Source organism: Myxocyprinus asiaticus, chromosome 14 (assembly GCF_019703515.2).
Source record: "Myxocyprinus asiaticus isolate MX2 ecotype Aquarium Trade chromosome 14, UBuf_Myxa_2, whole genome shotgun sequence".
Taxonomy (NCBI): domain Eukaryota; kingdom Metazoa; phylum Chordata; class Actinopteri; order Cypriniformes; family Catostomidae; genus Myxocyprinus; species Myxocyprinus asiaticus.
In genome coordinates, this window is record NC_059357.1 from 47,531,643 (window position 1) to 47,549,100 (window position 17,458).

General features: G+C 44.6%; 1 protein-coding gene across 1 annotated transcript; it reads right to left on the bottom strand.

The window, feature by feature from the left end:
* Window positions 1–1,391: 1,391 nt before the first annotated feature.
* LOC127452270 (uncharacterized protein F54H12.2-like) lies at window positions 1,392–10,398 on the bottom strand. The gene is made up of 2 exons (XM_051717610.1): window positions 10,377–10,398; window positions 1,392–2,281 (listed from the first exon to the last, which is right to left on the bottom strand). The coding sequence occupies exons 1-2, from the start codon at window positions 10,396–10,398 to the stop codon at window positions 1,392–1,394; spliced, it is 912 nt and encodes a 303-aa protein (XP_051573570.1).
* Between the last annotated feature and the right edge of the window lie 7,060 nt (window positions 10,399–17,458).

A 17,458-nucleotide genomic window follows, 5' to 3' on the forward strand; every position in this document is an offset into this window, starting at 1 on the left:
AAGCATCGCAATCCCTTTTATCTCCAGCTTGGTTGCTTTTAGATAACTTTGGGGATGGAGTATGCAGAGAAGATGTTTTTAGTTCCACAGCATCAAATGGATAAACTAAAGACTGGTACCCCCAGTGAGTCTATTCAACAGGTTGTGGAGAATGATTTGGACATGACTATAAGTATTTTGCACAGATCTGATTTGGACAATTATGAAAAGGCAAAACTGTACAAGACCCACCTGCGACGGTCTGTGTAAGTGTCCAGGATGTTTTAGATAATGTTGTGGACTACATTTTGAAGAATGCTCCACAGAGGAGTGTGAAAAAACGTTTGTTACATTTTAGATAAAATGTCTAAAACTAAAGATGTCACTTCTTGGGCTGAGTCGGGCGAGTTTGTGTTTAAAGGTAGAACAATCCCTGGTTCACACATGCTCAATTTAGTTAAAGGTATCACAGCTCCACAAAAGATTGCTGATGCACAGAGACCTGTTGGATGGAACGAGTTTCTGGATGCTTTTGCTACTTTAAACATACCATACTTAATGATACCAAATCATTATGTCAGACACGCAATTAACTCTTTCAAAACCAAATCGACACCGTCTATAACCAACTCATCTAAGAAGGGTGCACCCGAGTTCACCATCAACACATTCAAATTATTCAGATGGCCATGTATTCAAGTCACCCACTCTTGACCAGAGTCAGTGGCTAAGTTTTTAATCTCGGAGTTTTGTATGTTCTGAGTTCTCATGTTTTGATCTTGTTATTATCTGTATTGTTGAATATGATGTATGTATAATAGAGTCAAAAGAAAAAAATTCTGTTCTTTAGTTGTTTATTGAAAATATTAAGCATAAGACATAAACATTTCACCAGTCTGAATACACTGAAAACACTTGAAAACATTTTCATTACAATGAGATTGTTTTAGTTTTTTCACAAAAGTTGACACCTTTTTGTCATTTTTAATAAAATCATTGGTATACAGCTTCAACACATAAGCATAATCATACCCCTTTACCATGTGGTAGAGAAAGAACACACAATGCTGACCACAAGTCTCTGATGAATAATCTTGGACTTGCACTAATGAATGCTGTACCACACTAGAATTGCGGTTTAGAAACTTTTTGATAATCAATGGAAAACGGGGGTAATCTGGTTTATTACCAAAGCTGTCGAAAAAACACCCCACACCATCCTCATTTATGTAGATGGCTAACCAGTGTTCACCTGGGAGTCATGAAGGATGTGTGTTGATTATAACCATTGATGGTAATTTTCTTAAAGGGTCTTTTGGTAGATAGTCACATGGGAGTACACCGAGAAAATGGATGTTGCATGAGATCTTATCCATGATAGTCGTAAGCTGGACAGTGTCCATTTTTACATATTAATAGTAATCAACCAGGATCTGTCGGCGATTTGATACTTCGATGATGCTATCGAATATGGCATAAACAATTAAGTTGATCATTTGGGGTAGCGGTTGTCTAAAAAAAGCTTCTAGTCTAATATTTCCAGACTTGATAAGCGATATATGCTGACTGCACTCCTCATCTGGTGTGAAATTGAATGCATAGAGGGTATAGCCATGCAGAAAGTCCTCCCTATCAATAGATAGAGCCTGATTTTTAAGATGATTTCCAGAAGCCAACGCTAACTGGTAAAATTCCCGCACTGCAGAAAAACTTTCAAATTCAGGCTGCAGAGGCTTTGCTGGGTGCTGTTGTCCGTCCAGATAAATGGTCAAAAATTCTAGGTCATAGTTTTTAAATGCAAATGGATTTTTATTATAGGATCTTGTAAACGCATCATTATCAGTCATCGCTAGAACAACAGATTTTGGTAGAGTTCCTAAGAATACGTTTTCTTGATTGCAGACACGTGAGCCTGCAGGAATTGAGAAGTTTTTCAGGCACAATCTGTCGATGGGGTACTTGGCAGTTGCTGAGAGCAGTGCTTGTGCATGCCCCAATCTCACAGCTGGTGATACAGACACTTTTTTCACAAATAGCGAGGCTGACAGGATGTTTAGTTTATAGGCTACAGTGTCGCTCCTCATCAAGCAGAATTCATCTTTACCTCTCGTCATGCGAATTTTAGTGTCCACCCCGTTAAGCATCAGTTTTTCTTGAAAGAAAATATCACTGTGAATGGGTGCGAGTAGCTCAACCACATTACTATCGTTGGTAAAGGCCGCTCTCTGTGTCAGACCGCAATTACCCTCTGCCACATGGTCTGCCACATCCATATGACCAGCTGTGTCTTTGTAAAAGAACCCTGCAGAGAAAAGCGTTTCAAGGGCATCTTTACCATAATTGGTAAGACATTATATTATGCATCGATAAGGATGTGTGCTAGAATTCTGATATAAGACGGTCTCCAAGTGACACATCTACTTGTGAAAATATTGTTGCCCCTGCATAGTTAATAAGACCCACTGGGGTTCCATCTGCAATATCTGTGCTGTCAGCATTAGTGATTTTGAGACGCAAAAACACCAATGTGTTGTTTAGGTTGTAAGGCTGGCACCAGAATGTCTACAACCAAAAGGCGCCATTTCCATCTAAAAGTCAAAGAACTCTGCGAGAATCAACGTCATAGAACTCTCTCACAAAAGCTGAAATCTACACCTGAATATCACCACGTGTGATTAAGTGCAAATCGCCTTTTGCTGAAATCTACACCTGAATATCACCACAGTGTGATAAATTGCAAATCACCTTGCTGCCCCCCCTTCTCTCTCCCCTTCTCCCCTTCAACAGCTCTGGACCAACACAAAGACATAAGATTTATATGTAAAAAATATAACAAATAACATGAAAACAAAGAATGCAACTGTATGTGTTTGATATCATTTAAGAGGTCTCTGTGCGACTGGTATAGTGGTCTCTTTCCCATGTTGATAAAACTAATGGTAACAAAGTTATAAGGTCTTTGCCAAATACTGCATAATTCTGGAGGTGGCTCCCCCTCCTTGACCTACAATTGAAATTATCTCCTGTATGTTAACAAGGTTAAACCCCAGGAAGTCAAGAACCCATTCACCCCCAAATCCTCATTGTTCAAAGGATAATACCATTTGGTACACAATGTTTATTCTGTCTGGATATTTAAGGAAAGTTGGCATGAAGCTCTGGGAATCTGTATGCAGATCTCCCATGCTGTACCGCTGCATGTAGTTTTGTCAGGTATGTTTCTTTGACTTGTCTTTTATTTTTAGTAATGCTTGTTTATTCTGATCATGTGAAATTGGCTTTGATTTGAATTTCTGCAACAATGTTTTATATCCTACCTGACAAATAAATTGTTATTATTTGATTTATTCTGAATTCCTCTGAAATCATTACTGGAGCTTTAATATAGGAGGAAGCCATTTAAAGACTCTCAGTTTGAATTTAAACCACTCAGGACAACCAGGTAGGACAACCACCTAGGACAGCCGGGTAGGATTTGAATTTCAATAGACCAGTGTAGACCAAACTGGAGCTTTAATATAGGAGAAACCACTCAGGACAACCGGGTAGGAGAAAGCCATTTAAAGACTCTGTCACTGCTCACCGCCCGTCTTAGCAAGTTGTATGTACGTGACTAAGCGGCAATATCGTCTGGTTATGAGAAAAGCCAAACCAGACGATATTAGTTAACCCTACAACCACTGACTAAGAATGGAACTGGCTATCCATTTTCGGGAGGTTTACGTAATTTAATAACGGCCGGCGTAAGTCTCCAAAGATCAAAAGGACAATGAATAGAAGAGGATTTAGAGTAATCAATAACCTAAAAATGTTAAATTAAAAGAATGATCAGAATTTAATTTGAGCTTAAATATAAATTAGAGGTCAACTTAAAATTGGAGTCAGATTAATATAAAATTGGAGTCAGATAAAATGAATAATGGAATTAAATGTGTGAATTAACAATAATTGATTTACTTCAGCGCTCAGAAAAGACAGAACAACGCAGAGACCTTCAAGGGCAATTTATTAAAGTTCCGCTCCTGAACGGATATGAAAATTGTTATCCAGATTCCACTTTTCTTCTTTTTTACAAGGTCTACATAATCCTCTCCAGTCCACGTGATAAAAAACTCCAAAGGTGATGAGTCCGATATCACTGATAATGGTGGTACTTCTATATAAGTATTTTTTTCAATAGCAGTTTGAGTCAATGGCACTGTGAACAAATCCAGTTCGGTTTTTAAACACTCTTCTGACATGTTGTGTAGTAAAGACATGATCTAAAATATTGTTTTAACAGAGCTCTTTGGTCTTTTTGATGTAGCATGTTTTGTTGTCTCCTTGCACTTGCGTTTTACGACTGACGCTTTCTTAGGTGTATGTTTTGTTTTCTTCTGCATTTGGCCACTCCTCCACACCCCTGGTGGCCTAGATGCTCTTTTGCGAGCCATCACCATTAGCCCGCATCCATCTTGAGAACTTTTGTTATTAAAAGACCATGATAATGTGTTGCTAACAACGTCACTTAGTATGTTTTATGCAGCTGATTTAAGATGTGACTCGGCAATGCTAAATCCTTTTTTTAGCAATGGTATAGCCATTCTAAGGAGTCCTCTAAACATCCCCCCAAACCAGCTCCATACATAACCCCGCCCCCGGCACAGCCGGGGAGTCCATTGCCGGCCTGATTCTGGTAATAGGCCACATAACGCATGGGGTCGGCATTGTGATTGTTGAAATATGCCATTTTTAAACAAATTGCTTCACAGGTCTAAAGTGTAGTTAGCACACACCTTCACGTAACTGAAACGTACATCTTGATTTTGATTGTATTTCACTTGTATGGTTATCTCGGTGATGGACGATTTATTAACTGATACGTAATGCAGTCTGTCATTTCTAACACTAACAATCTTGTTATTCTCACCGTCTATACGTACACACCTTAGTAGCGGAACATGATGATCATCAACTGATTGATAGTCTATAATATCCATGTAGATATACATGGTGTAGAACCCCCTATTTATGTCTGCTTGATAGGGTGCATACGTCACAGGCTTGTACCCAACACTATGATTTTCATGAGTTTGGTTACCAGTTTCTATAGCAACCCCTGGTTTTAATCCTAAAATATTAGCCAACTTTCCATAAAATGTCTTCGGAGGGGCTTTCAGAAACACTTTGTTTTTAACATGGTCATAACCAAGACTCACCCGCGATGGCAGGTTTGCGTTGATCTCCCTGATCAAAAAAATTATGTCATCATAATATCCAGTCTTTAAACTGTAAGGTACATTTGATATCTTTTGATTGCTGCTGATGAAAAGCTCTATCTCTTTGCCTTCAACGGGATAGTCGGTGATGTGTTTCTCACTATCTGTCACCGCTGTTTCACCATAGTTGAGAATGAACAGAGCATCTTCCTAATTAAATGTATACCATGACACAGGATATTCAAATTCGATCAATCCAACTTGCCATTCTCCTTTTAGGTTTATAGTTCTCGCTAACCTGGTTGTATAACTATATATGCGGTTTTCCGGATAAACAGATAACAAGGCGTTGCAGGGCAGCGTGACATAAAATCCACCCTCAGTCATGGTTGGTTTTTACATGAATGTATGCTACCTATGTAGGTCTTTTGTTCCCTATCTGTCACTCACTCGACGTTGGTGTCGATGTAGTGACACTAGGGGTCACTCTTGGGAGCCCGAGACACCTCTGGTCTTTGATAAAAGGCCAATGAAAATTGGCGAGTGGTATTTGCATGCCACTCCCCCGAACATACGGGTATAAAAGGAGCTGGTATGCAACCACTCATTCAGATTTTCTCTTCGGAGCCGAACGGTCATGCTCGCTGAGCTGAATACTACTGTTCATTCACCTGCTGGATCTGACGGCGCATTTCAGCGGCTTCTCCCTCCTCTGCACTGGTGCACTGCAGAGAACGCCCCTGGGCACTTCGGCAGAAAAACTAGAGAGTATATTTTCTGAAAGAGCATTTTTCCCCTCTAAAAGAGTATATATTTCTCTAAAAGAGCGCACACGTGGAACGTCTTTTTAAAGACGCGTCTTTTTAAAGATGCTTTTCCGATTGTGTGTTATTCCTGGTTGTGCTCGTTATCTCTCGCCTTCTAACGGTCACGATCACTGTCTTTCGTGTCTGGGCACTGCTCACGCGGAGACAGCGTTCGTGGATGGTCACATTCTCATTGCGAGAATGTGTCCATGGCAACGTTGCGGTCGCGGCTCGCCTTCGTAAGGAAGCGAGTCACCCCAGAGGCTCCCGTCTCGGTCCTTTTACCCACGGGTTTGAGGCCAGCGCGGCTAGCACTGGGGGCGATATGGGGACCCCAATGGGACCGCCTCCGCCGGGTATCCCCCCGCGGACCTCCCATTCCCCAGCACGCTCGTCTGCCCCGATCGGGCTTCCGGGTGAGTCCGCCGGCTCGTCTCACGGTGAGTTCGACCTCTTATTCGGAGCCCGCGAAAGTGATGAGCTCTCGAGCGCAGCATCGGAGAGCGGGCTCGTCCAGTCGGAAGCCTCAGCTGGGCTCCTCCCTTCGGGGTCGATCGCCCAGTCACAGGCTGACGCGGAGATGACGACATGCTTTCCCGGACAGCCGCGAGCGTCGGTTAGAGTGGATTTCACCGCTCTTCCCTGAACCCTCGCGGCTCTGTGATTGGTTCCTGGGCTCACGGCACCGCTCAAAGCCACGCCCCGCCCCATTCCTTTCTTCCCGGAAGTGCATGAAGAGCTGACAAGGTCGCGGGAGGCACCTTTTACTGCCCGGTCCCGATCTTTTCAGCTTCCCCACTCTCACTACCCTCGATGGTGGGGCGGCCAAGGGTTATTCGGCAATCCCCCGGTGGATAAAGGCGCTCGCGGTGCACCTATGCCCGCAGAGCGCCGCCACCTGGCGCGGGTGCCCAAAGCCCCCATCCAAGGCCTGTAGGTTTACGTCGTCTCTGACGGTCAAAGCCTACGGCGCTGCTGGACAAGCCGCCTCTGCCCTGCACGCCATGGCTCTCCTGCAAGTCCGCCAAGGCGCTAAAGGAACTGCACGAGGGTAGTTCCGCCCCGGGATTGATGCAGGAACTGCGCTCGGCGACCGACCTCGCTCTCCGAGCGACGGAGGTCACGGCGCGGTATCTCGGGTGGACGATGGCCACACTAGTGGTCCAGGAGCGCCACCTTTGGCTCAACCTGGTCGAGATGGGTGAGGCCGACAAGACACGATTCCTTGCTGCCCACATTTCCCAGGCGGACAGACAGCACGGCAGCGGTAGCATATGTCAACCGCCAAGGCGGTCTGCGCTCCCGCTGTATGTCATAACTCGCCCGCCGTCTCCTCCAACGGAGTTAGCAGCACCAAGTCGCTGTAAGCCACTCACATCCCAGGCAACCTCAACACTCCGGCGGACGCGCCCTAACAACAGGTTACCCTCAAGGGAGAGTGGAGACTTCACCTTCAGGTGGTCCAGCTGATTTGGAGTCGATTCAGTCAGGCACAGGTGCACCTGTTCGCCTCCCAAGAATCCTCCCACTCCCGGCATAGACGCGCTGGCACACAGCTGGTCCCCTGGCATTCGCAAATATGTGTTTTCCCCAGTGAGCCTGCTCGCACAGACCCTGTGCAAGGTCAGGGAGGACGAGGAGAAGGTCGTCCTGGTAAGCACCTTACTGGCCCGCCCAGACGTGGTGCTCGGACCTCACGCTCCTCGTGACAGCTCCCCCCGGGCAAATTCCCCCGAGGAAGGCCCTTCTTTCTCAGGGAAGGGGCACCATCCGGCACCCGCGCCCAGACCTCTGGAATCTCCATGTCTGGCCCCTGGACGGGACGCGGAAGACCTAAGCTGTCTCCCACCTGCGGTGGTAGACACGTTCACTCAGGCTAGGGCTCCCTCTACGAGGCGCCTGTATGCCTTTAAGTGGTGTCTGTTCGCTAAGTGGTGTTCTTCCCATCAGGAAGACCCCCAGAGGTGCGCAGTCAGATCAGTGCTTTCCTTCCTGCAAGAGAGGTTGGAAGGGAGGCTGTCCCCTTCCACCTTGAAGGTGTACGTTGCTGCCATAGCAGCACACCATGACGCAGTCGACGGTAAGTCCTTAGGGAAGCATGATCTGATCATCAGGTTCCTAAGAGGCGCCAGGAGGCTGAATCCCTCCAGGCCACACCTTGTTCCCTCATCGGACCTCTGTAGTTTTTCAGGGTCTACAGAGAGCCCCCTTTGAGTTTTGCAGTCAGCCGGGCTTAAGGCACTCTCCTTGAAGACTGCCCTCCTGACTGCGCTCACTTCCATCAAGAGGGTAGGTGACCTGCAAGCGTTCTCTGTCAGCGAAACGTGCCTGGAGTTCGGTCCGGGCTATTCTCACGTGATCCTGAGACCCCCGACCTGGCTATGTGCCCAAGGTTCCCACCACTCCTTTTAGGGACCAGGTGGCGAACCTGCAAGCGCTGCCCCAGGAGGAGGCAGACCCAGCCCTGTCGTTGCTGTGTCCGGTGCGCGCTTTACGCATCTATTTGGATCGCACGCAGAGCTTTAGAATCTCTGAGCAGCTCTTTGTCTGCTTTGGTGCACAGCGGAAAGGAAGCACTGTCTCCAAGCAGAGGATCGCCCACTGGCTCATTGACGCCATAACTATGGCATGTCTCGCCCAAAACATGCCGCCCCCGGTAGGGCTACGAGCCCATTCTACCCGTGGTGTAGCGGCTTCTTGGGCCCTGGCCAGAGGTGCCTCTCTAACAGACATTGCAGAGCAGCGGGCTGGGCAACACCCAACACCTTTGCAAGGTTCTACAACCTCTGGGTGGAACCGGTTTCATCCCAGGTAGTGGCACGCAACACAAGCGGATAAGCCCGGGATAGCCGGCCGGGTGTATCGCTTGCACATAGCGCCTTCCACCTCCTTTTGAGCTGAAGACGTGCGCTGTTAATTCCCAGTAGTGTTCACAAAAGTTGTTCCCTGGTTGACTTCCTCTTAGCCCTGTGGCAGTCGAGTTTTCGGAGAGACTCGCTGCCGGCCCAGTACACGCGCTAACTAAGAGCCCGGTTCTGGGGTAGGTGCTCCGCATGTAGCGGTTCCCTGTAAGGCTAACCCCATGCGATCTATATCTTCCGCTAGTTCGTTTCCCTACTGGCAAACTGCGTCTTCCTTGGGCAGAGCCCCTCACTCTCCATGTTGTAGTAACTCCTCCCCCATTGGGCAGGATCTACCTTGAAGGCTCTCCACATGGTTGGAAAGACCATGTGATGTATTCTTCCACTTAAATATCCCCCCCTCTTTTGGGGCGAGGTGTGGTCTCCGCGGTGTCCTCCCCTTGGGAGGGACACCCCCGACTAGACCTGGCGGCCCAGTCAGATAATCCCCCTTCTTTTTTAGGGAGTGGAAAAAGAGAAGGGGAAAGAGGCCACGACTGGGTTAAGCCTGTCTCTATCTCTGGGTAGTCGACTTGTCCCCAAAAAGGGCCGTTCGACACTCATAACTGTGTTGGGGGAGGTTACGTGTCGACCTGGTGCGCTGGCTATGAGGCACACAGCAAGTCTGCCCACCACACACCGCCAGTTCACGTAACACAGTTCAGCCTTGTGGCGTTTTGTATAGGGACCCCTAGTGTCACTACATCGACACCAACGTCGAGTGAGTGACAGATAGGGAACGTCATGGTTACTGGTGTAACCTCCATTCCCTGATGGAGGGAACGAGACGTTGGTCCCTCCTGCCACAACGCTGAACTACCCACTGAAATGGCCGGACCTTATATCGGCTCCTCAGCGTAAAACCTGAATGAGTGGTTGCATACCAGCTCCTTTTATACCCGTATGTTCGGGGGAGTGGCATGCAAATACCACTCGCCAATTTTCATTGGCCTTTTATCAAAGACCAGAGGTGTCTCGGGCTCCCAAGAGTGACCCCTAGTGTCACTACATCGACACCAACGTCTCGTTCCCTCCATCAGGGAACAGAGGTTACACCAGTAACCATGACGTTTTTATGGCTTCTGCAGGGCACTACAGTGCGAGTATTTCACTCGCATTTGCCCCTAAAAATAGATATGTGCGAACCGGAAAAATTATTTACGAGCACAGTGTGCAATTAATCATAACAACCTACCGTAATCTACCCCCCCCACCCCCACTGCTAATTGTTTAAAAATTACAAGACCCACATTCCACAAGCAGCATGCGCCAACCACAGTAGAGTTTTCTGTGATGACACAGTCCAGTCAGAGAGAGAAAGGTGAACAACACTAGAAAAAAGTATCGGTATAGGCTTTAAGTAAACGTGCAGACATCGCTGAAAATGAAGCCCATTCAATTTTATTTTAAGCGAAAAAGAGACGAGGAGAAAGAGGAATTCGGCGAGGGGGATTCATAAGTTTCAACTAATGAAGCCTCTTCACAAGGTTTACCTGAGGCGGCTAACGTTGACATGGCGGCTAACGTTAGGGATGCTGAGAACAACGTTAGCGGAACTACCGTGACCCCCACTGTCACTTCAACGTCCACTGTAGCCGGTGGAGGGAGAACATACAGATTCAACGTGAATTGGCTCAAAATGTTCCCATGGCTAGAGTTTGAAAACAACGTCATGTTCTGCAAATATTGTAGAGGGCAGAAACAGGCAGGCAACTCGTCCTTCATGTCAAGAAACCCGCATCTGAAAAGAGATAGCGTAGCGAAACATAACATCTTGCGGCAGCATATCCAGTGCAGAGATCTGTACCTGTTGAGACAGGAGAATCCATCAGGCACGGTGTCAGCAGCCTTGAGGAGGCAAGGGCTGCTGTCTGAGGAGGAGAAGAGGAGGCAGCTGAAAATAAAGATAAACATTGCATACTTCATTGCGAAAGAAGAAGAACCTTTTGTCAAATTTGGGCCGCTTATCAGACTCCACCACAAAAACGGAGTTGACATTAATCCCACATACGACAATGATGTAAGATGTGCGGAGATGATCGGTCAAATTGCTGACATTATGAGAGAGAGCCTGTCAGCGAAGCTGAAAGTCGCGAAATATCTTGCCATTCTAATAGACGGAGACACTGATATATCCAACACCGAATGCAAGATTGTCTACGTACGCTTGTTGCAGGATGGAAAGCCAGTCAATCTCCTGGTCGGACAACAGACCCTAGAGCACTCCCATGCCATTGGTAAGTTGTTCATCTTTATAGGCTTTATTCTTGTGTAAAGTTTAATCATTATTCATAATGGAGATAATTTAGTTTGTCAGAAATACTTTTGTATAATTGTTTTTTTGTGTTGTCATTCGAGGTATTTTGGATGCCACCAAGGCCACATTTCGTGCTGTTTGCCCAGAGGAGGATGGAGGGTCATGGATGAAGAAGTGCATCTCCTTCGGGGCAGATGGTGCCTCCGTGAACATGGGCCACCGTGGGGGAGTTATTGCCCACCTGCAGAGAGAGGCAGGGGGGCATATAATCCCAATCCACTGTATGCCACATAGGTTTGTAACTAATAAATTCTCTATGATTTAGTTTTATTTGCTAGCAGAGAATGTTAAACAATACTGTGTGTGTGTGTGTGTGTGTGTGTGTGTGTCTGTGTGCATGCGTGCACTAAGTGCTGGAATGGTAAATACCACAGAATTATTGTTTTCTGTTGGCACAAGAGACGGGAGGGGGGGATGGAGACGGTGAATTGTTTTGAATATTCTGTTCTGACTTTCACAGACTAGAGCTGGCAATACTGACCATTCAGAAGAAAGAGCCAAAGGTTTCTGTCGTTTACGATCTTCTGAATCTGATATGGAATACGTATCACTTCAGCGGAAAATCCAAACGAGAGCTCTATGTTCTCGGGCAAGAGCTCGGTGTGGATATTTGCACACCGTCTAGCGTCAAGGGTACTCGCTGGATCCCCCATGTCCACAGAGCCCTCAAAGTGTTCATACGGCATGCACAAGACAAGGACCTTGCCACTGACGAAGGCCAGTACTCCGTTGTTCTGCAGCACATGAAGCACCTGGCCATAGCATCAACAACAGCGGAAGTTCAAGGGCGGGCAAAGAAGGTCAGTTTTATACAGGAAATGTAATACCACACTAGTTTTAAAAAATAGGTTCAAGACTCAAATGAACTTTCAGAATCAAGTAATTGACAGGTGACAGTTTATTTTCTCACTACTTAACAGATAAAGCGGGAAATGGAGAATGCACTCTTTTGTGTATTCTGCCATTTTCTCTCAGACATGTTTGAGGAGCTATCCTCACTTAGCCTCACCCTGCAAAGGAATGACCTGATCCTCCCCCAAGACACATTAGAGTTGAGGAAGACAGTGACCAGACTGGAAGCACTCAAGCTTAGGGCAAAGGCAGGAGGCATGCTGGAGAAGATCCAGACCATGCTTGCTCAGCAGCAGGGTGATGAGAGAAGATTCCAGGTGTGTTAGGATGAGAGCTTGTTAGGATGTAAGAGAAATCAATGATTAAAATCGATGATTAAGACAGATTCTCAGTGTGAGAATCAATGTATTCCTTGCCCAATAGAACGATTTGAGGATAAGGAGGGAAATGCAGTGGAGAAGTCTTTAAAACATTTTTAATGGGAGACAGAAAAATGGCCAGACATTTCATTGTGTGTTGGTGTGTGTGTCTCTGTGTGTGCGTGTTATTTCTGTTAAAGGGAATAACACTGAAGGGGAATCTGAAAGGCTTCATGGACCTCACCAATCCCCAGCTGAAGCAGCACATGGAGGCGGCCATCAACATCGGCGTGGATGATCTCAAAGCCAGGTTTGGTGATTTGCTGAAGGATGAGGGTGTCCAGACCCCAGTGGAGTCTTTCAGAGTGCTAAACCCTGACACATGGCCAGAAGACCAGGCCAGCCTTCTCACCTTTGGCGATGATGGTGTGGCATACATGATTAGGCATTTCAAGGAGCCTCTAAAGAGGTAAGAATTTATTTGACACTGCATTGCCATATGAGACAATGTTATGTTTGCATATCCCTCTTTCAGTATAGATTCAAAAGCTTTAGTCACCTCTGCGCCGCTTTTGTTTTTTAACACATGTGTCCATGCATATTTACTAAACAAATCTGTGCACATCAACAGAAAATTATTGTTGTCATTTTCCTTGGCATATGCAGACATATCAGCTAGATCAGCCTGGAACTGCATATCAATACCATAGACAAAAACCTGATACCTTTTGTATTTAGAGGGGCAGTTCTGTGTAGTGTGTAAGCATCCTCACCAGCGAGCCAGTCCGAAACTTGTTTATTAGTTAACTGAACACCCGTTTCTTTTAAAACACCATCTTTTAAACGTTTTTTTACCTCCTAAAGATCCCGGGTTAGAAGGTGTGTAATAAATATTTTTCATATCTTCAGACATATTGTCACTTCAGTATCCACAAAAGAATAACTCAGATGGTTTAAGTGTTTTGGGTTTTTATTTCAGTAAAAGAGAACATTGGCATTATACAGCATCGAGGTACTGTAGAATTTTTTATACACATCACAATGTTTTTCTCAAGCATGTAATTAACTAGTGTTTCAATAATTTCACAAACATCAGTCTGGTCATTTCTTGACACTGTGATTACACATAAATCAGTCACATATGTACACATACAGATTATGTCAGCAATTCTAATACAACTGCCACATTCAGTCACCAGGTCTAGTATTTTTCTGATAGTTGCACAAATTGGATCGCCCACATTAATACACATACGCATCTGTCCACTCATTTGACATGCCACTTACAACAGAAATTTGCTTCTTGAGGTTTGTTATACGTTTGGGATCAACACCACATTCGTTTACAGCAACAGGTACATCAAAACAGTCATTAATGATTTTGTACATTAAGTTGGTCATCTCACATCTTATATGACGTTTAAGTAGACACTTTGCCAGTCCTGTTGGACAGCATGTGTTCCCCATTTCAGTATCACACACAGGCAAATTGTGCAGAGTGTTTCCAGCTGTCCACGGCGTCATAGACAATCTGTTCACTGCTGACATCCACAACTTTCTCTCTGACTTCACAAAGCTTTTCCACAATGTAAACTTCGTCACGCAGTTCATGCATAATAGTGTCTACCGCCCCCTGAATCCTCTGGGGGTGAATCCTCAAACCACACCAGCTCAATGCTTGAGCTATGATGTGTTTAATTCCTGGTTTAAACAGATTACGTGACAGTTCCTCAAAGTACGCGTCAAAGAAATAGGCATCAGGTTCAAACAAGCAGGAATGTCTAATCTGACTCGGATGGTCCACCTCGCAGCCCAAACTTTCAGCTTTTTGTTGATGAGATGTTCCAGAAGGACCACGACAGTCGCTTTTATGATTTTGAAGCCGTCAGAGTGGATACAACTGTCTGTGTCATCAATCCCAGCATAGGCCGCAGCTCCAGCTATTGCTCCAGTGTTGCCGTACGGCGTTGTAAGGAAGGTCAGGTTGTGATACCCCAGAACCTTGCAAAATGTATCCAACCAGTTGTTGTCACAAGTTTGTGGGTGGGGCTCCAGCGGTGTTGCATTGTCATCAGGCATCACCGGTGCAGTCTCAGGAGTGTTGGTGTAGCAGTAGACAGTCATAGATTCTTGAGACATGATGAATGTATGTAGCGAATGTACCTAACTGCTGGTGTTTTTAATGGCTGTAATATGGGGGTGGACTTAAGAGGCAGTCTTTGGGGTTGTTGACGCCCTGCTCAGGGTGAAACAATATCGTCTATACAGAACTGTAGCGATCACACATGTCACACCATCTAAACATCTTGTCAATACAGGTAAAAATGTCGTCAAGCATACGAACATCTTTCCGCTGAAACAAAAATTTCATGTCATAGTACATGTGATGCTCAGACTCAGGAATAGGCCATACACTTGAGCTTTGTCTTGTCATTGCAGCAAAAAATATGTCATGGCGTCCCACTCACAGATTTACAGTGGCTCATCGCCACAGTCATTCAAATCTCTCCAAACGTAATTGTAAAACATAAACCAGTCTTTGGCATGGAAAATCAGGCAGGGTTCCTGTGATGTAAAATCATCTCCAATATCCACAGCATAGAGTTTCACAGTCCACATCATCTTGTCAAACACATATCTTCTTACACGATTACCAGACAATGAGAAATCACTTTTCGCAAAATCCACATCTTCATGAAGAAACTTTGTCAAACTAACATTTTGTTTTTTCCTTGGTGCAAAAGTCAGTTCCTCTCTCATTTTAACACGTCCTCTTGTTGGTGAAATACACATCACTCTTCTAGGGGTTTTAGGAGTTCTCGGAGCAGCCATTGTAACAGAAACTTGCAGAGTGTCTTCTGTGTTTTAATTATGGCATCTTAATCCATTATTTAAACAACAAATTCAGGATGTAGGTGGTGATGTAGGTGTGAAAAGCATACCAGGAAGGAACAATGGTGAGAGGTAAGATATCATTAACATAAATACACCATAAACAATCATTGACATCCGATGATTGGTCAATACACTCCAGGAAGAACATGTCCAAACATGTTCTTTAACATGTCCGGAGGGGGGGGGGGTCATAAATCACATGTCATAAACCAATCAATTTGACATTTTGACATAGAATAGGTTATAACTACTCATGACACTGCAAATGTGGTTTATAGATAAAGCATTTATTTTCCCTTCAAATAGCAAAGCATTGTTTATCAGTCCAGGCATATTGCACAAAAAATGCTTGCCCTTATCACAGGGCTCAAATGGAAATATTGTTTGTTTCTTCAGCAGGGGTTTTTCACAAGCAACGTTGCCCTTATCGTAGGGCTCAAATGCAAAACAATGTTTGTTTCTTCTGCAGGGGTATTGCCCTTATCATAGGGCTTGACACGAATGTTTGTCCTTTTGCAGGGGTATTGTACAAACTATGCACACCCTTTTCATAAGGGCTTAATCACAAAGCAAGGGCTCAATCACAAGCATTGTTTAAGGCTTCTGTAAAAAGAGATTGCACGAACAAGTCTTACCAATTCGCAGGGGCTCAAAAATTCTCAAGCTAGCCCACCCTTCTGCTGGGTATAGCACAATAGTAGTATGTTGGTACAGTCATATAAAAGCTTATGTTTGCAACATTTATATTTCTTCTTTCACATTTGTCCCTCATCTAAGAAAGATCTGGTTGTTGTCCTGAGTCTTAATTTGTTGGTTTTGTATTTTCTTTTTGGGGGGCCTTTTAGATTATCTTTGACCCTCCGTGTTCTAGCCTGTGGAGCCACACAACAAAGCGTGGCCAAAACATTCAAGATTGGGCCATGCACAGCTCGCAAGATAGTCACGGAGATGTGCGAGGCCATTTGGGTAGCTCTTCATATCTGAATCTTTAAAGTCTTTACGCAAACGATCATAAAGATGTGGGTATATTTGCACCGGCTCGGCAACTTGGCACTCAAACATGTTCATGATGATGTTGTTTACCTGTTACCTGTGTGTGACCTCGACTTACTGGAAAATATGTTTTTGTCAAAGTAGGTGGAGTCCCTGGTTACACCCACCTATCATGTCATCCTCTTGGAACAATGGCAGTAAAAAGGTGTTTTGCAGCCAGTCAGAAGTTTTACTAAAAGTTACGAACTGCAGAAACGAATGCAGAAACACCTTCTATTTGGTCAGATTTTGTTCTAAATGACAGGTAAAGACTAAAAGCAGGAAGACTCTGGATCTTTATGCTTTCATTCAATCAGGCATCTCATCCAATCACAACCCAGCCTCTGCTTTGTAAGCTCACACAGCTGCTTTTCATCCCTCGTAATGCCTTGTTGTTTTCAACAAGGCATCAGCACCAGTTTAGGTACCGTCCTGCCATAGGGTTAAGCTCCTCTCCCCTGCAATCATGCCTTCCACAGGATCTGATGGTTCGAGCACGTATCTGAGCGCTGAACAGTAGGATGCCAAATGATCTAAATATCTCTACATTTGTATTAATTCCAATGACACTGTGGAGGGAATTTTCATGACTTTCAGAAATAAAATGACAAAAATTACATAAATCTCCTGTGGAGCATGTACACACAGCTTTGAACATTGTTAGTAGACAAATAAAAATAAAAAATAGTGAGAGTGTGAAATTTTTTTTAACGATGTCCATGGTGCTAAAAGTACAAGAAGTTGAAGAAACACCTATATATACCATTATGATAAAGGGAAAACATGCAGTTTACACACACACACACACAGTTTTTTCAAGTCAATTCCTACAGTAAATGTCTGATGTACTGATATGAGTGTACTACATACTAATGCAACATAGTAAATGTGCAAAAAAATAAAAAAATAAAAATGTTTTTTTAAATCTATGATCTGTTCATCATAGAATACATTTTATGGTGAATTATGGTGCCATGTCCATAGTAGGCAGTTTAGTGCTAGGTTACACATACAGTAAATAGCAGAGATAAACACTGTGTCCCAATACTATATGTCCTAAATAGTATGCAAGTAATGAATTAGTTTCCTTCAATTCATAATACACTGAATACATTACCAA